The sequence below is a fragment of the Oikopleura dioica genome, chromosome 2, assembly GCF_907165135.1.
Source record: "Oikopleura dioica chromosome 2, OKI2018_I68_1.0, whole genome shotgun sequence".
NCBI classification, from domain to species: Eukaryota; Metazoa; Chordata; class Appendicularia; order Copelata; family Oikopleuridae; genus Oikopleura; species Oikopleura dioica.
This window is the reverse complement of record NC_137292.1, coordinates 9757328-9781644: the sequence shown is the minus strand read 5'-3', so window position 1 is coordinate 9781644 and position 24317 is coordinate 9757328. Positions and strand designations below refer to the sequence as shown.

General features: G+C 40.0%; 4 protein-coding genes and 1 long non-coding RNA gene across 6 annotated transcripts; 4 read left to right on the top strand and 1 right to left on the bottom strand.

Moving 5' to 3' along the window:
- Window positions 1-1545: 1545 nt before the first annotated feature.
- On the bottom strand, window positions 1546-3433 carry LOC145699430 (uncharacterized). The gene is made up of 7 exons (XR_014134013.1): window positions 3283-3433; window positions 2900-3234; window positions 2709-2741; window positions 2418-2486; window positions 2218-2287; window positions 2067-2167; window positions 1546-1679 (listed from the first exon to the last, which is right to left on the bottom strand). It is a non-coding gene; the product is annotated as an uncharacterized LOC145699430 (long non-coding RNA).
- Window positions 3434-4217: 784 nt separating this feature from the next.
- Window positions 4218-8251, top strand: LOC145697032 (uncharacterized). The gene is made up of 10 exons (XM_081774166.1): window positions 4218-4408; window positions 4528-4638; window positions 4678-4965; window positions 5014-5107; window positions 6093-6306; window positions 6517-6742; window positions 6962-7065; window positions 7129-7275; window positions 7422-7553; window positions 7716-8251. Exons 1-10 carry the CDS (start codon window positions 4328-4330, stop codon window positions 7795-7797), a joined length of 1479 nt encoding a protein of 492 aa, XP_081630292.1. The 5' UTR covers window positions 4218-4327; the 3' UTR covers window positions 7798-8251.
- Window positions 8252-11540: 3289 nt separating this feature from the next.
- Window positions 11541-14245, top strand: LOC145697350 (uncharacterized). Its single transcript, XM_081774542.1, has 9 exons — window positions 11541-11638; window positions 12211-12315; window positions 12419-12474; window positions 12518-12836; window positions 12900-13042; window positions 13088-13385; window positions 13547-13619; window positions 13725-13959; window positions 14004-14245. Exons 2-8 carry the CDS (start codon window positions 12235-12237, stop codon window positions 13949-13951), a joined length of 1197 nt encoding a protein of 398 aa, XP_081630668.1. The 5' UTR covers window positions 11541-11638; window positions 12211-12234; the 3' UTR covers window positions 13952-13959; window positions 14004-14245.
- Window positions 14246-18813: 4568 nt separating this feature from the next.
- On the top strand, window positions 18814-20948 carry LOC145697235 (uncharacterized). 2 transcript variants are annotated; one of them, XM_081774410.1, is made up of 9 exons: window positions 18814-19111; window positions 19388-19557; window positions 19602-19762; window positions 19826-20020; window positions 20059-20181; window positions 20229-20330; window positions 20407-20536; window positions 20643-20792; window positions 20834-20948. In XM_081774410.1, exons 4-9 carry the CDS (start codon window positions 19838-19840, stop codon window positions 20848-20850), a joined length of 705 nt encoding a protein of 234 aa, XP_081630536.1. In that variant the 5' UTR covers window positions 18814-19111; window positions 19388-19557; window positions 19602-19762; window positions 19826-19837; the 3' UTR covers window positions 20851-20948. The 2 variants fall into 2 exon arrangements, with proteins under 2 accessions (XP_081630536.1, XP_081630535.1); XM_081774409.1 differs by having other exon boundaries at window positions 20604-20792.
- A 1086-nt stretch (window positions 20949-22034) lies between these two features.
- Window positions 22035-24296, top strand: LOC145698174 (uncharacterized). Its single transcript, XM_081775375.1, has 4 exons — window positions 22035-22151; window positions 22197-22287; window positions 22352-22713; window positions 23240-24296. Exons 1-3 carry the CDS (start codon window positions 22035-22037, stop codon window positions 22456-22458), a joined length of 315 nt encoding a protein of 104 aa, XP_081631501.1. The 3' UTR covers window positions 22459-22713; window positions 23240-24296.
- Window positions 24297-24317: the final 21 nt, after the last annotated feature.

The window sequence follows — 24317 nt, the reverse complement described above, 5'->3', positions numbered from 1 at the left end:
GACAATCGACATTGTTTTATGCTTTTCTTCTTTAGCCTTGGCTTCCAGCCTTCGTCTCTTATCCTCTATATAAAATTGCTTATCTCTCATGGTTAAAAAGTTAAAAGTAGAGAAAGCGGAACTTTAATCGACGGACAATTGGATGAGTTGTCGGAACTTATTTTTTTAAGATTTATTATTTAGACTTATAGATTCACATTCAATTGTTGAATCACCTCATGTATGATCGATGCTCTGGGGCTGGTTATTTCGTTTCGGTTCGCGAACAACCGCTCTTTAGCCGCGATTGTCTGGCGGTTTTTAAGTTTTCTTTTAATTCCTCCCTTTTTTCATGTTCAACACAACCGAAAACGCGCAACAATGAAACATGAAGAAACATGACTTGTATTTTAAATTACTTTTCTGATCCCGCAGATAGGAAAGCTTAGCAATTGGGGAAAATCTTCGAAAACTTGCTTCAGACTCTCTCATAGTCAAATTGTTTTACTCACTGCACTACGCCGGACCCTTCTTCTTTCTTTTTTATCTCTTTCATTCTTTTCCGCCATAATTCATATTTTAAAAATTCATCAAAGGGAGTTCCTCTCGAACTCAGCTTTCTGTTGCTATTCTAGTTTAATTGGGAGTTCTGAGCACATTTGTCTGATATATTATCCTGTCGATTTCTTAGCGCCTGATTTACTGCCACGTACTGTATTTACTCGCAAGAGAGGGACTTACTTCTGTGTATCTTCCTGGAATTCCCATTCCTCTTCTTGGTCGATCTTCAGCGTGTTGAGCGAATATCTGAGTTCCATTACTGTCCAACATTACAGTAGATCGCTTACTAAAGAACAGGTCTATTTTTGAGGGAGAGAGTTTATAATTTTAAATGTCAGCGGCGATGTTTTGAACAAACTCACATAGGTGATGTGGACAGCTTAAGGTTACCGGAACCACTGAATTCCGTTACGCTGGAGGACTTGAAGAGTCTTGGGTGTTCTAAACAAACCTCAAAGGGGTTCAAAAAGTGGCTTGATTACCGCTGGAGCGGCGCTCCTGGTTGAACAGTTCTATATCGTTGATTGGGAGAGAGCCTCTTCGGGAGCCGACCAAGGATACTCGGGAAGGCGCTTTCGGTGGCATTCTAGGTGCAGCAGGTGGCCGAAATGTAGGCACTTTAATCTCCAAGCCATCGAATTCTGGATCCTCCTCCAAGTAATTCAGAATCTCTTCACTTTCCTCAGCCAGCGAAGGTCTCCGTCCCTTGAGCAAATTCCCAGACGAGCTAAACTCGTCTCTGTCGGAACGCGGTATTCCCAACACCTCGTTACTTATAGTATAGCGTTTCCGTTTCTGACTTTTTGGAGGGATATAGGGCGCATCATGGAAACGTTGCAAGGGTATCGGGTTTCGTCTCACTTTATCTTTGAATTTCACAATACTCTACTTTCTACAAGAATCTAACACTTGGAACAACTCTTTGCTGACGAAGCGCTTTGCTTTTTTTCTACTGTAAATGAGTAGCATCAAATGATCCAGCGCGGGATCGCTGGACGGAAGGAGCTTGAGCTGCCCGGCTCAATCCAAGGTGGACGACTCAATTTTAAGTCAACGTGAGCTGCTATTTCATTCCCTCTTTACCCCTCCTGCTTTCTCGCTGGATCTCTGTATGTCCGCTTCTTTGTCCCATGGAACTTCTTTTCAGAGGATCATCGAAATAGAAAATATTTTGCAAGAATGCGAATTTCATGTGACTACAGCTGAATTGAACAGAAAAATTATTCCGAGCAAGAAAGATCACTGCAAATTACATGATCAGCAGAACTGATGGCCATGTCCCACAGTGCTCGCCACAAGTTTGGAACTCATCCTATCACCAAAATATCAACTGATAATATTTGGCTCAAGAAGTCTTTGTGGCCCAGCAAATCAATATCAACACATTTTTACTTTGAAAACTAAGTTAACAAAAGCTACATGTTGATTGATCAAGTGCACGTGTTGCAAAGGGCTTATGAGAGTTTGGTTCTGTAATTTTATGCAAGTAAATGCATCTTAAAATGTGTCTCGAAGATGATCCGCGCCTGATCCGATCAACGAGATCTGGTACCAGTTCAATAAACGACTCTTGCTCTTTCTTGTCCTTCTTCTCGTGGAACGTCAATGAGAACATTGTTACAGTATCCTAATAACAGTCAAACGCTTGTCGTGATAAAGGTAAGTGCAGGGACTTACATCTGAACTGTCCGAGTCCTTCAGTGGCCGGATTTTACACTTGGTTTTTTTCAAACAGCCACTTTTCAATCTAAAATTTCCGGGTAAATTTTGGAAAAGCCTTCTTAGAAAATCTTTTAAATTGACGTTTATTTTAAAGGAAATTTGACGGAAATGAAGCTTAATAGACAAAAGTTTACGCACGATTTTGAAAAGCCTACCTTACATGAAGATTAGAGATTTCCACGTCGCCTTCTTCTTTCATCGCTTCATAAATAAAATTTTTCCTGCTAAATAAGAAAATTTTAAATTTGAAACAAATATGATGTCATTTATTTTCTGGTTCAAGCAAACGTTGTTGTTGCGGATTATTTGTAAATAACGCCGCTCCCTTTCAAAATTATTGAGCTACAATAATGCTTTCCCCTGAAAGTGAAAACGTAGCCTGAGCCGGAGCAAATCTGATGTCGAAACAACATTCTGAGCGTTTAGCGAGAGTCACGTGTTCTTACTTTCGTGTTGAGTGAGGATCATCGACCAAGAGTCTTTTAGAGGCTGAGATCTTCAACTTGAAGGATGCTTCTTTTATAAGAAATATATAGGATATATTTTTATTGAAATTGTTATCTAATGTTGTTTTTAACCCTACGTAAGGTAATTTATACGGTGAAAAGCGTCAGGAAAAATTATATAAGCCTCTTACATATCAACACCATCTTCCTGGGTCAGGAGATTTCATTTGAATAACCGTAATCATTTGTAATAAATTCCGAATATATTAAATATATTAGAGATAATAGCTATCCCATGATTCCCAAAAAATTCTCCCCGAAAATGTCAATATTGTTGCCAACGTGACTCAACAATGTTCAACACCCTATTTAAACCTTTTTATAACAAAAAATGGCTGTCCTGGATTTTAGACAGTGTCAACTCTCCGCTCCTTGAATTCAGCAAGATTGTAACCGCACCACTCTTGGAACTCGGCGGAAATATGTATCACCATCATGTGGCTATTGATTATCAGAAATCTTCTATCTAAAAGATATGATTTTTTTCTCCGAGACGATGATTCTAGCTTCCCACCTTCTGGCGGTAGATTTGTGTCAAGAACATCTAAGAAATTGAAGGCTGTAGGCCTGATGCCCCTCTTCACACCCATAGTATTGCACTATTTTCTCGACTTCCGGATTTTTTTCTGGTAATAATTCTCTTCGAAGAAAAGTGTTTTATTCGCGCGTTTATTCGCGTTAACAATTTCTTGAGAAGGAGCCAATCCCTTTTATTGGCACGTCTGAGTTGGGGTCAATGTTCAGATTGATGCACTTGAAAGTTACGAGTGGCGAGAAAGAAAATTGACGGGTAGCAAAACTGGGTTGATTAGAAGTATTCGTCGAATTTCAGGGAGTCGGCGCGAGCAAGGATTACCATGAACCAAGTTCTGAAGTAGGCACCAAGCTCTAACAGCGAAATTCAACCCAAACAGCGGATTCCAGGGCATTTGCGCACCGAAAAATCAAGGTCAACAACAATAATTTTTTAGACTTGACAAGCTTCAAATTCATTAAAAAGGTTTTATTTATTGCTTATTTGATTTAGTCCTGTTATAAGCTCGTTTTTACTTTAATCGAAAAGTTGAATATTTTCGCAATCAGATGAAAAATGAATTTTTCGGATCTTTTGACCTGCTTATTATTCCGCTGAGCTGTGGCCCTACATTTCACAAACTTTGAGTTCACAATTTAAAACGACATTTTCATTGGGTAATAAAAGAAGTAGAAATTCTTCAGTAAATGATATCTTTGGGAGAAGTTGTTTCCACAAAAATACTCTTGGACTTGGTCTGGCTTAGGTTAAAAGCATGATACCGCGCTCAAGTTTGCCGAGAAGTCATCCGAACCAGTCGTTTATCTCACCCAGTGTCCGGTAATTTGTCCGAGGTTTCGACTCTCGCGCGCCCTCGTTCTTAGCAACGGGCGAAGATCTACAACCGTTAAAATTTGAAATCACTAAAAATTACAAACAACACTTTTTTAAACAAAAAATATTTCTTGTAACATACCATTTTTGATAAAAAAAGAACAAAACACAAAGAGGTTAAAAGAAAAAAAAAGAAGAACGAAGAAAGAAGATGTTTCGCCTTAGCAAGGCTTCAATAATTAGCGCTGGAATAGGCGTTCTAGTGATTTTTTCGCTGGCAAAGTCTGCAGAGGTTTGATACTTTAGGACACGATTTTCTCTTTTTAATTATTTGGTAGGCAGTAGTACTGATATGAGACGCAAATTATGGTGGATAAAATAATTTGATATTTCTTTCATCATTTTCTTTAGATTTTTAAAAGGAGGTCAGCCAGAGAGATAGAAAAGGAACCAGAGGCGAGTTTTCTGATAGAAGGCTCAGGAAATTCATGGATAGAAGATTACTACCAAGATAACCAAGAGGTAGGAGCCAAACTTCTTACGTCTTTGAGATACTTCTAGGGGTCTGGACTATGGGCGGACCTTTTATACGAATTCGAGGGGCAAGTAAGCTTGAAGAAAGCAGGAGGAAAGAAAGAAAAGCCAGAGAAAGATGCGAGAATAGCTTTCCGACGCGAAAGACAGGAAAGAAGGAAATCCTACAAACAGTCGAAGCTGCTCGGCATGAAGTTGAGCAAAAGGAAACTGAAGAAAATGAACGCTACATTGACGGAAATGTGGAAGTCGCAGGCATCAGATTGGGAGAAGGCCGACCGTCGAACGTGGGAATTTGAAAGATTCCAGCAAAGAGTAAGCGTGTATTTTTCCGACAAATGTCATAAAATTCCACTCTTGAAGAGCTTTGTGGAGGAACTGTCGAAACTTCCGGATCAGTTTGTTGGCCATGAGGGTCACGAGGATCTGGCTCCAGCTGTTTCGTCCCTTCTCGATCGTAAGTTGACTTTTTCCATTGATGGAAGGCCAAGAGGCTTTAGTTATCCGGGTTCAGGTCCAGATTCTTTCCACTAGTTACTGTATTTCTTGCCTAAGCAAGTGTAGGATCATGCCATCTCACATGGCTCATGTGCCTTTTCACTTGAGTTGATTTTCAAATTACAGTAGTAAATTGAAATTAAATGACATCGACGAAAGAAAAATACTGAGAAAAAAGATGCATTGGAATTTCGAATCAACGTAGATTGTTTACCTGCAGAGTCACTTGTTTATCCTCAATCTCATAAAAAACCTCAAAGAATTTGTCACGATTCTTGGTTGTTTGACTCTATAAGTTTTGATACATCCGGTTTATGTTGACCGGAAGAGTTTGTTTTTTCACGTTTTGGGAGTTTTATATACCACTTTTTGCTTTTAGTATCTAAGGCTTAGATTCTAAGCGTTTCGAAGAAACAGTTAATTTTTGTCATGAGTTTTATTTGAAGAATAAATTTAAGGTAATAATTATTTGTACCTATTCTATTAAAATTAACATAAGATCGAGAAGAGAATGTTCATTCTTTTGCCCGTGATTTTTGTTTCCATTTGAAACATATGTGCAGGGGTGACGCAGAGACAGAAGAAAATGTCTCTTCAATGCTAGAAAAAGCAGAAATTGCGATTCCCTCGTGATTTTGAATTATTTTAATTTTCTCCTTCGACAGTAAAAAAGGAAAGCATTTTCCGTTCATGTGATATTGTCTGTCAATATTGGCAAGGGAAGATTATATTCTGAAAGAATGGAAAGAGTCCTTTTTGTCCATTTACAAACGTCATCAAGCATTTTCTTACGTAGATTTAGACATTGAATTGTCTACTGTTAATCTTGTGAACTAATCGTTTATTCTTCAATCTTCTTATGATTTATTTGGGAAGAAATAAAAGCCTCAGGAGCTCACTTTTCACTTGTTATATTGAACCCCAACCTCAACCTGTATCTTTAGTCGGCAACTGCGGAAGATGGCGCGGCGAGGAGCGCCCGCTGAACATCTACTTTGCCGTCCAGTCGACATTGCCGCTGCACGCGACGTCAAAACGAACCGCCGTTTCTGAAATGATGACCTTTATTTCGGAGCTCGTCAGGGGCATAGATATCAAGTCCAATCGCGTCCGAGTCTATGATTACAACGATGCCAATGATCCTGGAGCGGTCTATAGGTACAGTACTTTAGTCATGGGTAATCCCCGTCTAGACGTCTATATCATATAGACTATATGGAGATTTTGTTAGCTCATAAAATGAAGCCAAATGTGACATTTTAAACTTCCGGAAAAAGTTACACCATTTCGCTACGAAGAGTCTGAGCGATCCTACATGGGGCATATGAAGATCACTGTGAAATATTTCATTCAAAAATTATATTTCAGATCATCCTTGACAAACACGAAAAAGAAGCAAGCAAAGCAGCTCCGCCAGATTCAGAAATCCACTCGTGCTAAATCCACCACCGCTCGGCCGAAGATCAAGCCACTCATTGAACGCATCAATAAGGATTTGGAAAAGGGAGAGCAAACTACTCTCATGTCGGGCCACACCAACATTGTCGTCCTTTTTATAACGAACATTCCTGATGATCTGCACCAAGTCAACGAGGTAACTGAACACCATAAGTGAACGTTTTATTTTGTCGCACCGAGTGGTTTTTAACCTGTGCCTTTCCGACTCTCGGGTAGTCAGTGTGATCCTGTGGGATCAGCTGACTGCAACCTCGCAAGAGGTGTAGTACTACGCATGTAGTTTAGTTAGCTTAGAAAAATTTTTGATTGCTCTAAACAGAGCCCTGTTGATCAAAATAATAACCTCTACTTCAAGGAATACATCAATTCTGAGATCGAGAAACTCAACAAAAACGCTTTTGTCATCGTTGTTTTCATCCATCCGCTTTCTCAAACGCTCTTGCGCACGGTTCCTTATAGGTAAACAGTTTCCCCTGAGCTGAAAACGAATGGAAAACGACATCACACTTTATTTCTCTTTAGGATTATCCCGAAAGCATGGACTCACGGTCTGCGTGACAATGAATATGCCCAGCGCTACTTAGTAAAGAGCTTCAAGGAGTTATCTTCCGGAAAAGCTGAGCATCTGCGCGCGAGCATCAAGAATATGATGTGTCTTGTCGACGAAAGGTATATATTTTCGATGATTTCTCAAGAGCCGGCTTCTATCTTCCGAAACAATCGGCAAGATTCTTCACTCTGAAAACCCATAAAAAGACTCGTCTGAGCTCTTGATGTGATTCAAATTAATTCCTCACATCTATCCACCTATTTAGGCTACAATGTCGCCTCGGAAATCGCCCATGGAATCATAGCTCGGGTCCTTCACCGAGCTTGGCTGCTCGAAGTAAAACGTCAATCGACTCCTGCTGTGGGCATGAAATCGCATCCAAGGCCTACGACTCGAGGTAAATCAATCGAAAGAGTAAATCACCTTAATGACCGCTTAATCGTTTTGATTTTGTACATTGACCAAGGCATAAATGATCACTCTGATCTTCCTCTCCGCGTAATTGAACATCCTTCCTCAAATTTAGCTATCTTCTATGATTTCAAAGTTTTTCTTTCAGATTCAAAGCTTGCTGCAAAGATGGAACCCTCAAAAGCTGGCATCCCGACGGATCGAACCCATGCAATGACGATTCTCTTTAGGACCATAATTTATTTCGCGCTTAAATTTTTTTGTATTAATTTTTCTACCAAAATCATTCGCAGTACCTGAGCTTATTTTCTGCGTTTCTGATCAAGAATCGCACAAATATGATTTTCCCATTCATTGGCCGAAATTGGGAAAAACTAAAAACCAAAAGTACAATTCAAATATTTTCAATCAATGTTCCACAAAATGTAAATAATTAAACCAAAACCAAATCGGCAGAAAAAAAAGTTTTTCCAATTCTAAAGATAACAAAGTAAAAACTCAACAAAGATGTTCATATTCGTTCTTCAGGTACAGTATTCTAAGGATATCAGTATTCTAGGTTGAATATGGAAAATCTTGAGACGAGTTCTTGAGAATCGGAAGAATCGAGCCGCCAATTCGCCCATCCAGTGAAACAAGTCTTGAAATCGCCATTTTTTGTACAAATATCAATAAAAACGTCTAGCGCTTCATCGAAAAAGAGAATAATCTTCTGTAAGAACTTCTTCTTCGAATCTTTTTTTACTTCGACAATCATCACATAAGCAAAATGAGGGGAAAGCAGATGTCGTGGGTGAATGAAAGGGCTTATACTGATTCGATATTCTGATCACTGATCGCAGTAAGAATGTTCCAGGATCCTATCTTGCAGAATTATTATTCAAGAGTATCATCATTGATCTTCTTTCTTTCATTTTCTTGAGCGTTTCTATTCTTTTTTTTTTATAAAATATTACTCAATACGACCATCATCCTTATGAGATCCCGTTTTTTCAACCCAGATGGATAATGGTATCTTCATGACCGCAACGGAAATATCAGTCTCCTCGTCCATCTTCGAGGATGATCCACGCTGGTACAGGTTGGCTTCATGAGCTTGTAATGAGCAGAACGATGACATTAATCCGGATCATTGCACCCTTGCCACCTGTGCCCCGTGTTCCGAAATGGGCGAGTCTAGGTGCTCCCCGCAACTAGTACCCCCTACAGTGCTACAGCTTGCCGCCGATCAGGCTTATACTTTTTCCGTTGTCGCTAATACTGAAATTTTTTCTGGTCTATTGAAAAGCAGAATACTCTTTGTAATAGAATAAGAAGTACCATCATAAGTGGTACAATAATAAAAATTGTATATTTCATTATTAATTTACAAAGAATCATGGTCTTAGTTTAGTATTAGTAAGATTATTTTAAGGGATCCCCCCCCGATTTCGTCAACTTTGACTTCGAACTACTTTTTTTAGGGCTGAGCTTTTTACAAGTATGAGGGCTCATTTTGAAGCCCGTTTCTTAATGAACAAACTCTAGTACAGAAATTAATTTTCATAAGGGGAAACACCTAGAAAAGACGGGCTGAAAACATTGATACTCGCGAAAAACCCCATTTTGGGCCATTTTCAAAATCGAACTTGTTTTTTCTGCTCTTAGATAGAGCCCTAAATCAATAACAACTGTCTTCATTGATCCCTGATCTACAATCTCTAGTACAGGCATGTGATTCCGTCAAGGATTGTAGAATTTTTCTTAACAAGATGTTTTTTAACTGATTTTTGCCATTTTTTCGACTTTCTTTGCTCTCTAGCGCCTTTGAGTGGTTAGATGTTTCATTTAATCTATTTTTTTCTAATTCAGTTTTTTCTAAGCTTTCTAAAGAGCCCTTATTCATCTGATTATGTCGACTTTGAAAAGTCGAAAAAATTGCGAATTTTTACAAAGTAAAATTTTTCGATAAAATAAGCCATTTTCAAAGCTGTGTCACGGGTTACCACGTGACGGACTCCCTTTGACATAATATATGAAAATGATCGCCAGACAACGGAGATTCCGAAAATATATCACATAAAAGCCCTCGATGATATTTTTCAAATCGGGAGGGGATCCCTTAAGTCATTTTATTGAAAACCTACTACGAGAATTCGGACACAGAATTCTAGCAAGGAATATCTCAGAAGCAGGGATCTAAATTTTTGCCGAAAATCAATTGCGATTGCGATGCGATTGCGACGCAAAATAGTCCGGAAATTGCGATGCGATTGCGATTTTTTTCGCAAATTGCGAATTTTTCGCGAATTGCGATTTTGTCGCCATTTGCGAAATTTTAGCGTAAAAAGTAATTTTTCAAAGGATTTAAGACTATTTTTTGAGGTCAGGCTTTCAATTAAGCCTTTAGAACACAGAAAATAGGCTCTGAGTCAAAGTAAAACCCATGTTAGAATAACGAAGGAGCATTTTGACAAGACCGAAGTTCGCAAAAAATCGCAATTTGCAAATTATTGACGAAAACTGAGTTGCGATTGCGATGCGATTGCGATTCGATCAAAAAATAATTTGCGATTGCGAATTTTCTGCGAAATTTCGCATCGCAATCGCAAATTATTCGCAAATTGCGATTTTCGCGAAAAAATTTTGATCCCTGCTCAGAAGCAAAAGACTCGGAGGATTATCGACCAAACGGAACTTGCAAAAAAGCACCTGCTAGAACCGTGAAAACGCGCGCAACAGGAGCTAATTGAATTTTTATCGAAGGTGAACCTGCGGGAGGGCCACTGCCCTTCCGGTCCCTGCTCTAGTTTTTTTTTCGAACTGTTGCGTTGCAGAAACTGATTTTGGCAAAGAGCAGTTGTATAATCCCATCATTACTGCGACTTGTGCATGTTCTAAGTAGATTATCGCCGGTTGAATTGGTGATAGGAAGCGGCAGAAGGTGTGAAACTAGCGCGTCATTGACTATTCAGAAAGTTATTACTACTTGCATGTGTAATAAGGTACATCCGTAGAGGTCCCTTTTTCTGATGAATGAATAAGCTTGTTTCCAGCTTGGAAGCGGAGTTTTCCGTTAAGTTTTCCTCGTTGTTTGCAAGGGTATCAGTACTTGGGATGATCCCGCGATGCATCTGGTCCCCTTTTTCAACCCATCATGGGCGGTGATAAGCGAACTCAAAGGATCTATCACGCCCAATGGATCAAGTGAACCATCCTTATCGCAGTACTCACCTGTATCGATTGTGTTTTCTTCCTTTTAACTCCTATAACGTCATTCTGTACCCAGTTGCTAGGAGCATTGGGGACTCTCGGAAGGATGGTCTGGGGGTAGTTTGTGTTTCCATGATAAATGGAATTGTTGGTGGTTTCTTCTGAAGACAATATGAGGGTAATTTAGTGTCGACCGTTCTTCCGTATTTTTCTTCGTCAAATTTAAGAATTCCATGCAGAGCCTCCAATTTCGATCGACCGTGATCGCCCATAAACCCCGGAATTATGAAGCTGTGAAAGAGTCAAATCGACCTCTTGCCGCTATTTCCGGCATTTGAATCGAGTAATACCGACCGCCTTTTTCTTGAATAGGATAACCCAGTGTGCCTGAATAAGCCCCTGCCGAGTAATAAAGCTCCAGGCGTGTGCCCAATTGTCATGCGCTCTCTTCCAACACTTTCGCCGCGCTAGCTATTGATATTTCCGGCGGTGCCGCCCTTTCAAATTGCACCTTCTGACCTGATTTTTCTTCTAGAGGACAAACAAAGGAAAAATGTGAGATGCTTATCCTTGAGTAAGATGATGTTTTACAAATATAAGATTAACAATAAAGATATTTTGCTACAGAATACAATACTCAGCTTATACCTTCAAAATCAAGCTTCTGTCCATATAGAAAAGTGAGACTTTTGTGTCATGAAATTTGCAAAAAAGGCTTTCCTGGTCATTTTACTTTTATTTGTTCACCAAGTTTCCGCAATCTCTCAAAAATCACGGTCGACTCGAATTTAGAAGATCGCACTTTTCGTTTTTCAAAACGGGATTGTGTGTGATAGAGACAGCCACGAACGAATATTCTGGGATTTCTTATCTGCTACAGTAAGTGACAATATCGTAAAAGCCTAACTATAAGAAAGAGCTTGTCTTTTTAAATTTCTTTTCAAATTCAATTATAAATTGAAAGTTTTCCCCGGCTATCAAATATAATAATTGTCCTTTTCGGAAATTCGGCAGACAGATTCCAATTTTGATTCCTAAAGATTAAATATCAGACGGTTTCCACTGGTGGAACGGAAAGATGCTTCCCCTTTACAGCTAACGGACATATTTGTTTCCGTCTTCGAAGACACCCGGGGTGCGGTCAGTTGGGACTGCAAGCACAGGTCTTAACAGGTTCTTCTTTTCCTATTCTGCTTCCGGGATTTGGCGTGTCCGAATACGTTAGGCGTAGCCCGCGGTGCACGCGCAGCAGGGCGCGTGCCCCAAGTCATGGTAGTGGCGCTGCGGCGGCGCTGTGAACGGCGCGCGAGAGAGCACGCGATTCCTTAGCACAAAGAGGGTATAAATACTCACTTCAGCAACCTGTTGATTGCAATTTTGCACAATTCAAACGAATTCAAATAATATCCTTTATCTCATCTACCTTCGGAAGACTCAAATTTAATTTCTAGTTGCTCAACTTTTCAAAAAAGAAAATGCTAGCTAGATCACCAGAGATGCAGAGCTCTACCACACAAAGAAGCCTGAAGCGACAGTACCCATTCACGGGAGAAGTTGTAAGTACAGTAACAACTCGCGCATGCCATCAAGAGAAGTTCTAAATCCCTTCTTCTTGTTATCTCATGTTTTTCAAGCACAGAGCTCATTCTTATGCTTCAGAAAACAGAAGTCGAAGAAGTCGATGTCGTTGGAGATTCTGACGAGCAGCAAACTTGGTAAGTCTTTCACTTATTGTAACAGTTCCTTACCGTTTTCTAGGGAGGATTCCGGCTACCTATCGCCAGAGAAAAAGCCCGAGACTCCGCTCAAGTCAACACCAACCCTCCCTGCTCACATTTCAACACCGCCTGTTTCCGTACCTGGTTTCCTACCATTCGGATTAGGCGGAACTTACCTCCCATCGCATCCTTCTCTCATAGGAGCAGGTCTTGGTCTACCTCAGCTTCCGCTGTCGCCGCACATCTCCCCATCGGTTTATTCTTTCATGAACATCCTGCGCGCTTCGAGACAGCCTGGACTTCTCTCAACAATTTGCGGGGAATCAGACGCTCCTGAGCAACAGACCAAACGAATTCGAGTAAGTTCCGTCGACATAATCCTACAAAATACTTATTTCTATAACTAATGTCTTCTTTTCCAGCTTGATAGCAGCCTCTCGCCACCAACGCCCCTCATGCCTGGATTGAATCTTTGGCCTTTAGGGCCGAGCCCTCTCTTTCCGCAGACAAACGTCACCGATGCAGCGGCTAAAGTCGAATCCCTACTCTCATCGCAGCAGAAAGAGTAAGCTTGAAAGCAGCCTGAATAATTATAAATTACAATTTTCAGTTGGTCTGTTACACCCAAACGCCGACCAGCGTACCAGTCTGAGCGCACTCCTGGTTCCGAAGGAGATATTCCATCCAGCACATCTAACTCTCCTTCTTCATCGACCAACTCGCCCAGCTCTGGAAAGACCTTTCCTTGTGTCCACTGCAAGTTCGTCGGAACGAGCCTCACCGAGCACAAGAACCACATTCGCACTTGCTCGCAGATTTCGCTCAACTGTGTTTGCCCCTATTGCCACAAGCGATTCGCCAGGCAGTGGCTTCTTGAAGGCCACATCCGAACTCACACCGGTGAAAAGGTAAGTGATCGTTTTTGATCGCATGTGAGGAAAAGGTGAATGATGGACGCCTTCCCAAGGTCGCCCTGACACCTTAGTGCACCTGCAGTAGCCAAAGCCTACTCAGCTGCGTCTTCAACTACTGTATACCTTATAGTAGTTTTCCTAACTTTTGATTCTAGCCCTACGTTTGCGACATCTGCAACCGAGCTTTCGCGGACAGGAGTAACATGCGATCTCACCGAGCTACTCATGGTAATTCACAAATATATAGACAAATTTTTGTGATTAGAAATTCGAAATTATTCAAATTCTATTGAAACACATTTATATAAAAAGAATTTCAATTTCAAATTTTAGATCCTACTCGCCGACACGAATGTGATATCTGCCACAAGAGCTTCAGTCGAAACGCTGTTCTTGAGAAACACAAGAAACAGCGCGTGTGCCAACGAAATCGATCCCGGCTATCACGTGTTGAGCAGATTCCCCCAACTGTAGGCAAAATTCCATCGCTTGAATTTGGCTCGTCAGATCAGTCTTCCCCCAACGAATCCCCTGTGGCTACGATCTCCGTGGAAAATTGAGTCGACAGGTATGTTGCCCTTTAATTTTCATTTCCTGAACGTAAATGCTTAGATAAAAGAAACGCGATTCCACAGAACGAGATTCCTCGGATCCAATGATTCGACACAACACCCGTAGCGAAAGTTCCAGCTAAATTGTAAATAAATATTGGGTATTATCAACCATCTGTAAATATCATTTTATCATCCTATTTCATTAGGACCTGTTCATTACTACCTTTTACATTCTTATTATTTCATTTTAAGTTCAAGTCCATCAAAATGTATAAAATACTGAAATCCCAATAAATTAAAAACAAAAACATCAAACACTCAATTTTTCTTTTTACAAAAGGATTCATCTCCGGATTACAAGCGGATGGCTTTCTAATAAGTCAAATGCACCCCTGGCGTGCCCAATGAACCCCGCATGGGCACACTGGCCAAAAGAAAAGGGGAAAGGAGTTTATCTGAGTTGCGCCCCGCGGTTGAGAACAATCGACCCACCTAGATTGGTGACCTGGCACATCGCACCCCCAGAGCACCTCTACAGACAATATACAATAACCGAGCTGGGCACTTTCCACGCTGTGGGGTACGAAAGACAGTGCCAAGATTGTCCAACCCTGTGGCTTTAAAATTCAGCTCCCTCTTTTTTACTCTTTGAGATCATGGATGAAGCTTGATTTTCAGAAGTCATGATGATTTTGGATCTAAGAGTCTTGATGAAGACCATTCCTTCTCCTCAAATTTTAAAAGATAATACATCAATGGAAGATAATTACAAATTTCAACGATTTTCAGTTAAATCAGGCTCGTCAAATTACTGAAGCGCCCCCTGTAGCGTCCGTTAGACCGTATGCAAATGCATCAATCGGCGATTATCTGAATTTTGTTAGAAGTCGCCGACTGGGTCGACTGGTGCGTGATATATTGAAACACTCAGCAGGTCACGAGGTCATTCCATCACCCCCCGCTGGCGACTGCTAGCCAGGTACAAAGGCCAGACCCTGTCCAGAACGCCGCCTAAGATCATCTCGTAGTGGAAGGCATCCGATTTTCCAATATTTCTTGACTGCAGAGTACAGAAAAATTACAAATGCAAAACAGGTTTTCATCGAATGTGGCGATAACAGCGCGATCTGGAGACGGAAATGGATCATTCAGAAGCAGCTGGTTTGAGTGACAAGCGGCTTGATCCCCCTTGCAGTTGCCTCCTTCACCTGCCCAAGCTCAGCATACATTTGTTTCACACTACGACGCGAAATTTATGTTCCATGTAGGTAAAACTCTGTTAATTCTCAAGACGAAACTTTGATTTCTGATGCTAAGATTGATTCAAAATTTAGAAAAATTTTCATCCGAAAACAAGGAAGAATACAGAAAAACGATCGTTTGAATGAAATTTATTATAAGAAAAAGTTTTTCTTTCTACGGTTTTTCATGATTTTCAATCATGCTGAAGAGTGCATATAAATACTGATTTATGGTATTTTAGTATACTACTGTATAACCAGTACTATGTACAGTGAGACAGACGTCGCTCTTATGCCGGTTTGTCAGGAATAATAGATACCGAATATATCAAACAGGATAATTTCCGTAAAATCTACGTCGGTGTAGCATGAATCTGGCAGTATTCTGAGGCCGTTAAGTATAAATATGATCTAGTATTTGCGGTAAATAATTTACCTAAATATGGTAATGTCGCAGTATTAGTCAGCATTATATAATATTTTAGTTTAATCTTCATAATTACGTATTTATTGGTTGATATTCTTAATTCTTCATTGTGAAGACAGCTTCCATGATGAACGCCTGTAGCAAAGGCTGGCAGGTGGACACGAACAACTGGCATCTAAACACCTCGCTCATCCCTGTCAGCAGAAATTACAGTAGGACCTTGCCTTTTCACTTGCACTTGACATTCTTACTACGCGTCGTATTATTACTGAGCGGTGTACTGAGAAAATCAGTTTTTGAAAGAAAAGCTAATCGGTGGAGGAATTCGCTTTATTCAAATAATTGAATCGCGGATGTTTGATCATTTTTAGATCTGAGCTCTACTACGTTTGATGCGCGCTGGCTGATCTCACCGTTTTTTTTTATTTGCGCAGTGGTCAAATTTTTCTTTATTTTTTTTTGTTTAAAATGAATGATTCACGGGCCCAGCATTGAGGTGATAAATAGCGGCTCAGCAATCCGCTCAAGGACTTTAAGAGATATCGAGCAAATGAGAAGAATTGAAAATACGCAACGAAACAGTACCTGGTGATCTTAAACTCTGTCAAAAATGAATCAGGAACGTGAGAAGCTCTTGATCGTGAGCTTATGGGTTATTAATCTTCCTTAGATTTTAAGAGCTCGCCTTTGTAAATCCTCATTGTACCAATGCCCAGGAGCATATCAATAGGAATAATTATGCATGATAAACAACGTCATTTCCACAAAAAAATCCGGGTTCGTTTACGTTCGCTCATCTGTAAAAGCATAACATTCCTCCTAATGTAACGATTGGGAATTCTCGACGAGGGCCTCAGATGGCTGGTCAGCAGCATCAACATATGCAGACACGGATTACATCAATAATATCATGATAAATTTCATATCATTAAGAATCTTCTTTTATTCGAAGAAATTTGTTTCTCACGTGGAATATTATTTCAGAAATACCCTTATTTAGTAGAAGACATGGAAGAATCCACCTCTCTCTTTTCTCTACTTCAACTTTATAATTCCATAGTTCATCGGATGTAAAACTTTTTTAATCCGTCCCAGGCAATGCAGAATAGAGGCATCTATCAGCCGACTGTTGCCGGACATCCTGCCCAGCCGTTTCCTCCAGCAAGTGTTGCCCCATATGATCATAACTACGGCCAACAGCATCAGCACCCCCAGCCAGGGTTTGAAATCTGAAAATTTTGCGTGAGCACGAGCACGCGTGAGCACGAGGCTGCTCAAATTTCAGTGAGCATGAGCACGCGTGAGCACGGGATGCTCAAATTTTCGTGAGCATGAGCACGCGTGAGCATGCTCATCGAGCTCACTCACGTGCTCACGTGCTCGTGACCTCGTCAGATTTCAAACCCTGCCCCCAGCAGGGTCGAATCGATGGAAACTGGAATCATGGATGGGGACAGCTCCAGGATTCTGGCATTGGATCTCTCACAACTTCAGAAACTCACTCACTATCGTCATTCAATGATTCGCAGCTGTCGAATAACACGGGATATTCCAACGACTTTCAGAACAGTGAATGGTTTAGACACCAAGAAATGCGAACCAGTTGGAAATCAGAGGAAGAAATCATGCAAATTGAAGGAGTTCTCAAAAACGTCAAAGAACAAATCTTGAAACAGCCCCAAACAACGGCTCAATTCGCGCCTAAAATCGAGCAGTACCTTGCAGATGAAGATATGCGATGTACATTCCTGGCTGCTCGAGTTATCCATGATTTAACCCGTCAGTGTCCTGGTGCAATGGCTATCCTCTCCGGAGAGCCTTCTTTCTGGCACAAAGTAGTCGAAGCTCTGGACAAATGTCTAAACGATCGTGTGGCGAAGGAGATGGCAAGAACGATTTACAATTTGACTTCAAAAGACGGCCAGGATATGGTCTTATTAGACAAATGTCCTAATTTATATTTTCCCGAGTCATGTGACGATATCCAAAAATAAGGAAGGCAAAACATGGTGTAGGATGTTTGGCGTGCAGACTGACGGGCTCCGAGTGCTCATCAAAATGCTGAACGCCACGGTCGACCACGTGGTCTTCTGTAGCATCACTTCCATTCACAATATCCTCGTTAAACTCGAAATCAAAGATGAAGAAGGCAATCCAACTTCTAACGCTCCGATCTTTTCGAAATTCCGCGATATACAAGGACCAGCTGTTGTTGCAAGGAAAGTTTCGGAAAAGATTCTTCAAACCAGGAAAGGATGCTTTAGAATTTCTTCTCAAAGATCTGACATGGTTATTATATAGAAATGATATTTAGCATTTACGAGAGCTCAGAACGAAAACCGTTCCCAAATTGATCAAAAAATGATTCAATCGATGGCGAAGTTCGTCATTATATGTGTTGACATTTTGCGTTGTGTTTCTTTTCGAAATGACGCTACAAAGAAAGCTTTACTCCACGAACACGTGCCCGAGATGCTGGTGGAACTGCTTTATCGTCCTGTGGCCTTACCTTCCAACGGAAAGTTGGGTCTTTACATCACGAGGCTTCTCAAGGAAGGGCTAAAAATCATTTTCTGAGCATCGAAAACTATTAAATCGAATAAATTACCTTACGATTTATCCGTGGGGATCGAAAGAGCATGTGATTCGTGACGAGTATTTAGCATATTTTTAATGAGAAAGGTATAAAATTCCTCCTTCCTTAGTTAACCCGTTAACAAGGGCGTGCAGGTTTCACCTGCACACCGACTTTGACCCCCCATAAATCCTCAATTATCAATGAAATATCAAAAAATTCTTACATTTTCGGAAAATTCAGACATTTTTACGTCTAGTCAACTCCTCGGTTTTTGATTTTAGTTGAACGCTTATCGCCAAAAGGACAAAAGAAAATTTCAACTCAGCGAAAAAACGCATTGGCGCGCGCTTTCCCTTTCTCTTTTTCCCTTTTTGACCAATGAGCGGGAAATTTACCCTCACTTTGAAATGACTTTTCAGCCCTTTCCGAAATTCGCAAATGCAAACAAAAACATTTAGGAGAAAGAGGAAACGCTCATGAATATAAATTAGGAAAATTTTTTTGATTTTGATGATTCAGGCAGCTAGAAATTTAATATTTCTCGTGCATGCGAGACCTGCACGCCCGCGTTAACGGGTAGGTCCAGGCGCCCAGTTAAAGGGTTAAGAGCCCTAAAAAGGTCCTGTCTGTTTGTAAACTAAACAAGCCGAAAATCGTCGAATGCGGCGGAATAACGGCGATCGGTTTTGTCATAACAAATTGCATGGGCGACCCGGCTGTCATGAAAAAAGTGCTGCTTCATGCACTTCTGACGCTGCGCAATCTCTCCGACGAGGCAAACCGCCAGCCGAAGCAAGCCGATAATAACAGTATTCTTGACGCGATGACGAAAATTATTGCATCGAACGTAGATGAGGGAATCAAAACAATGGCCGTAGGGATCTTGTATAATCTCGTTTGCAACAATTGTGTCAATAAAGGTAGAAATATTGGTTAAAATGTAAGAGTACAGTGACACATAAAAAAAACAGTGTCAGTGTTTTAGAGTCTAAAATTTAGACAGGCGTTCATTAAACGTGTTAACATGATTATTTTGAAAACATATTTTTTTTTACTTTTTTTTTGTCTTTTTTTTTAGACTGCCCGAGAGTAGTCAGAACACGTTAACTATAATAAAACTAATGTGGAAAGCAAAAACAAAATACCAATTTTCTCCCGAAATTCGCAGTTCAACGGATAAATACTTCACTATTTAGCTTATCTCGTCAACAATACGAATTCGATAGACCTGTTGCTCCATATAATTGGGTCGGCGAAGGATACACGAGGGAAAAGTACAGATTTGCTCGAGTTAGCCACCTCTACTTTGAAAATTCTAACGAATGACATGACGAAGACTCCGCAAGATCCTGCGAAACGGGCTCAGGTAATTTTGTAAATGATGGAAATCGTGAACAAGTAATCGTTTAGGCTCAAATTCGATCTTCAAAGGAGCGCTTCCATGTTATATACTATTTATTTTGCGAGAAAACTCCGTATTTCGACAACGAAAAATCATCAACGATATCCTCGTGCTCCTCACTAATTTATTCGAAGGAGGCTTCTTCAATGATCAAAATATCTTACCCAAGGCTCGGTTGAACGACACTCAAGTTGCTAAACAGCTCAATTCCATGTTTAACCGGTTATGTAAGCTCGAAGCAATCATGAACCGAACCTTTTATCTAACCCAAATTGCTCGTCAAAAAAGTCCGCCGAGTCAGGAAAGAATGCTAACACAAATAGCCATTTTGACGAAAAAAGTTGCCGAAGAGCAAAAATATCGCGACTATATCCTCAAGCAGCTTGAAAGCAAGGGTCTTTTGGCTGCATACATAAACGATGTCCAGGTAAATTGATTTGTCGCTTCATGAAATCACTTATTTAGACTTGCCCGAAAGAGCGGCTCCAATGGCACGCGACTGCTGAGCTTCTATTGACTCTTCAAGTGGACACGATGAATACTAATTCCAGCAGTCAACTTGAGCCGAGATTCTGGCAAATGGTCAAGGCACCGTCAATTAGATCACAAGAATATTTTATGACTTGACTTTCTAGCATGAAGTTTACCAAGCAAAAGTGGCCGTTCAGTCGAAAATGAATGAGTACAACGCTTATCGCAGCACGGAATCCTCCCAAAATTGGAATGGCTATCCTCAGGTTTTTATTTTTTGGAAATCGTCCTAACTGCTCTCTCTCTCTTTTTGCGTCAACTTGAAAAACACTTTCCTCCTAGCACGGTCATAACATTCCATATCCTGGTGATGGTCAATATCCTCAAAATGGACCACACGTGATGGCTAACGAGTCTGCCAGCTTCTGCCCTCAAGGAGGAGCCTTTTCTTATCCCACTCATGGCTCGATGGGTAAGTTAACATTATCTAATAGTGGTATGAGAAGGGATGACTATATTTGGCTTTCGGTTCTGTCTAGCAGTTGGACGAAACCAGACAGCGAATGAATTTCCATTAGGTCAAATGGGGAATGGAGGACACGTGTCGAATCACGCGATCGGATCAGCTCAGCCGATGTCGAATTTTCCGGAACAAGCAAACCCAAACGATCCTTTCTACAACGTCCCCGATCAAATAGGACACTTCGCAAGCGACATCCCTGACTTCCGCAAGTACCTTGTTCAAGTTCGCTGACTAATATCCATTTAGAAAACTGGCAACCGTAGAATTACTTCTTTAAAAAAAGTGCTTATTTCCAACTGTCAACTTGTTATTGTGAATGCATTTCTGAAACGTTTTTATTTAATAAAGAAGGACAAAATGATTGTTTCTACAATAATAGTCAAACTAGCGGCATGGTCAAATAATTCTAAATCTGCTTGCTTTGACACGCTCAAGATGAGGTTTTTAGCTCACTATTCTGAAACGCTAGTCCGTTAAATAATTTCTAGCCCTGCATTATTGAGCCGTTTAACTTGTGCGCTCGATCCCTCAAACTTGAGTCCAAAAAGAGAAGATTTGAAATGAAACTGCTTCTTCTTTCCTTGATTACAGCCACATTTTCAGAGACGAATTCCAGTGAGTTTCCGAGGTTGCCCGAAACGCTAGCATAACGTTTAGTTTTCGACGAGCGCTTTGATAATTATGGCCTCGAAAGCTCAGGCGATGATGATTTTGACATTGACGCAATTTACACAGTTTTCGGCAATGATACGCCGGAGAGGGGAGATTCGAGATATAAACCTCCCGGTACGCATAATTTGACTTGCGAGGGTCGAAGTTTTTTTAACAACCTTAACCTTAAGTTTTTGTGCATAAAAATTATTCATACTCGTTTTTTACAAATAAAGTATAAAGAATTAGATACTGGAACAGAACAACGTTCCGAGGCAAATCAGCTCACCGAAATAACTGACGGAATCGGCGAAGAAGTCCAGGACCGTTTCTATAAATAGTTTTTTTCTGATATCTTTTGCAATGAAGTATTGATTTTTAGACTCTTAAATTTAGAGAACTCATTAATAATAATGCTTTGTAAAAACAAATAAAAAATGTTTCTACTCTACAAAATTTCTTCATTTGTACCACTCAAGTCGTATTTATAGAGCAACAATGTATCCCTTTCTAGATGTTTGTCTATTAAACCCTTGCATTAAGTTTTATCAATTATTTCTGATAAACTTTTCCGCAGTAATAAGATAGAAAGAGGTAACTCTTGGGGAGAATCAAAAATATGATGAGAAACTTATAAAAGAGCATCTGGAGTTGGCTCTCGGACACAGTGACGGATGCGTTTGGAGAAATAAAGGATAAAACTGAACAGGGATTAAGTGACGCACAGGAACGGGATTTACATAAACTAAAAGGACCGTCGGCTTGATCTGATGCCTGATCTTATTAGAAAGAATGAATGTTTTTGAATTCCTGCGAAAAGAAAGCAACTAAGGAGTTTTTCGACAATGCCAAAGAGTGGAACAATGATCAGTGGAATTCATACCTCCAGGATTGGTTTACTGATGAAAAAGACGTCAGACGCATAGAATAGCAACTGACTCTGATTGTTCCTTTTTAGATGGTTGTCTTGGAAGGAGTCTGCAAGGGAATCGAAAATGGCTCAGCAAATTTGACGACTATCGAAAACATTGAAAATGGAAAAACTAAAGGTTCGCCTAGACGCAATTATCTTTAACGATTTCGCTCTAACAGTATCTGAGAGTATCTTTTAAGAATTGCTTGAAGATCATTGCCGCGCAATAAAAGCTCGAGAAGCAATGTCGTCAGAAATCCCTCTTATATTTTCCCTCTTTCTCTGTTTATTTATGGTCCTATTATGACCTGCATTTGCTCAAATTGCTGAAATGAATTATTGCAAGAAAAAATAAAATAACATCCCTTTCCTTCGTATTCAAGCCCCTGCGGCGGTTTAATCATGTACTGCGCACCACCTTGGTGCGAGCACCATTTCGTAAAATAAAAATTTCTGACAGCTCGAATCGACTACAATTGCTAAAAATAACCGTCGTTAAAATAATTCGCAGAAAGAGAGTGCAAAAGAAGAAATAATATGAAAGTCTTAACAATTTTGCCAGGTAATTATACAGAAAGGGGGGATTCGAAAATGTTGATTATCTCAGATCCAAGATTTTAAAGCTAATATTAATTACTAATAGTGTTCTCTTTTCAATAGAGATGAGTTTTAAACTCATTTGTAGTACAATCAATCGGTAAAATTGTCAAACAAATTTCAGGAAAATATCGAGAGATGGATTCTGACAACTCAAAATTCAATCCACCGCAAAAATTACACAAAATCGGATTTTGATGGTCATGAATTCCCAAAAAAATATTACGCTAAATCGATCTCTTGAGGGCTTGTTTGTTTGTTTGTTTATTTCTATATTTCTTACAGTGGGTCCGTGTGGTACCGTATAGGCAGGACATTAGACGGATAATGCCCATTTAAACCTTAAACATAAATATTAGGGGGTGCCAGTACAGTTCTTTTCGAAATATCAGAATCCAGTTCTTCTGTTAGTACGATACATTATCGTAATTCTTGATAATTTTAAAGATTCTATAGATTATTCGTTGGTTTTTGGTAAATGAATATTTTAGCCCTGGCAGTCAGCGAAAAATCTGAGAAAAAAGGTTGCAAATTAGAAGGAATGCAGCCAGACGGAGAGCTTCTATGGGATTATTCTGGTTGCAAAGCTCCCGGTGAATCCAAGAAATTGTCGTTTAGAAATTCTCTCGGTTTTACAACAAATGAGTCGCTTCCGGAAGGGACTTTGTCAAGTGTTTTGAATGCATCTTTATCAAGAGGTTTGGAGTTAAAAATATCAGCTACCTAGATGAACTACATCTGATGTAGCTTCAGTAAATATAAACTTGTTTTCTTTTGAATTGTATCACGAGAAAGGAGATCGAATATTATATTAGGTCTATATCTAATCGAAAAATGATTCAATGACACGACTTTTTCCGCTAAAATTAAGGAATGTCTAATACTTTTGGACTGCTTCGCGAAAAATGTGCGTCATTACAACCATTTTTTTAACGAAGCAACCAATCTATAATATTTTCCATCAACTTTCTTATTATCTATTAATCGAAAGAAAGTAAATTTGAACGAATTAGGTTTGGTTCCGATTTGTTCAACCGAATTTATTTTTATATTATCACCCGCAACAAGTTACCAAACTAGGAATTAATTCAAAACACAAAACAAGTGCTCTAAAATTCGATGTCACAAGCAGAGAAATATTTCCACTGCAAACAGCATTCGCATAGGATGCTTCGAGGGAGAGTGGAGAGAAATGTGGTTTGTGCCTAATGGTGTTGGCTGGGTCCCACAGGAAAGTGGTCGAAATTGATGAATGGGCTGTTTTTGTATAGAGTCGGTCTATTAGATTAAAATTGCTGACCACGTGAAGCTCGGAGCATCAGTGGATTACCCCGTGTGCAAAGATGCGAAATCCACGAGTGAATTTCAGGAAACGATTTAAATTCACCTTCTCTTGTTGAGAAAGAAACATGCAAGAAAAAAGTGTCTTGAATCGTGAATTAGAAAACTGTCTCCCACTCGTATTTGTAACTTGTAAAACTAGTTTCGATGCCGTAGTATGTTTCTGCTGTATTATAATCCTGCTAACGAAGAAAATGCTCTGTCAGATATGAACGTCATTTCTGAAAA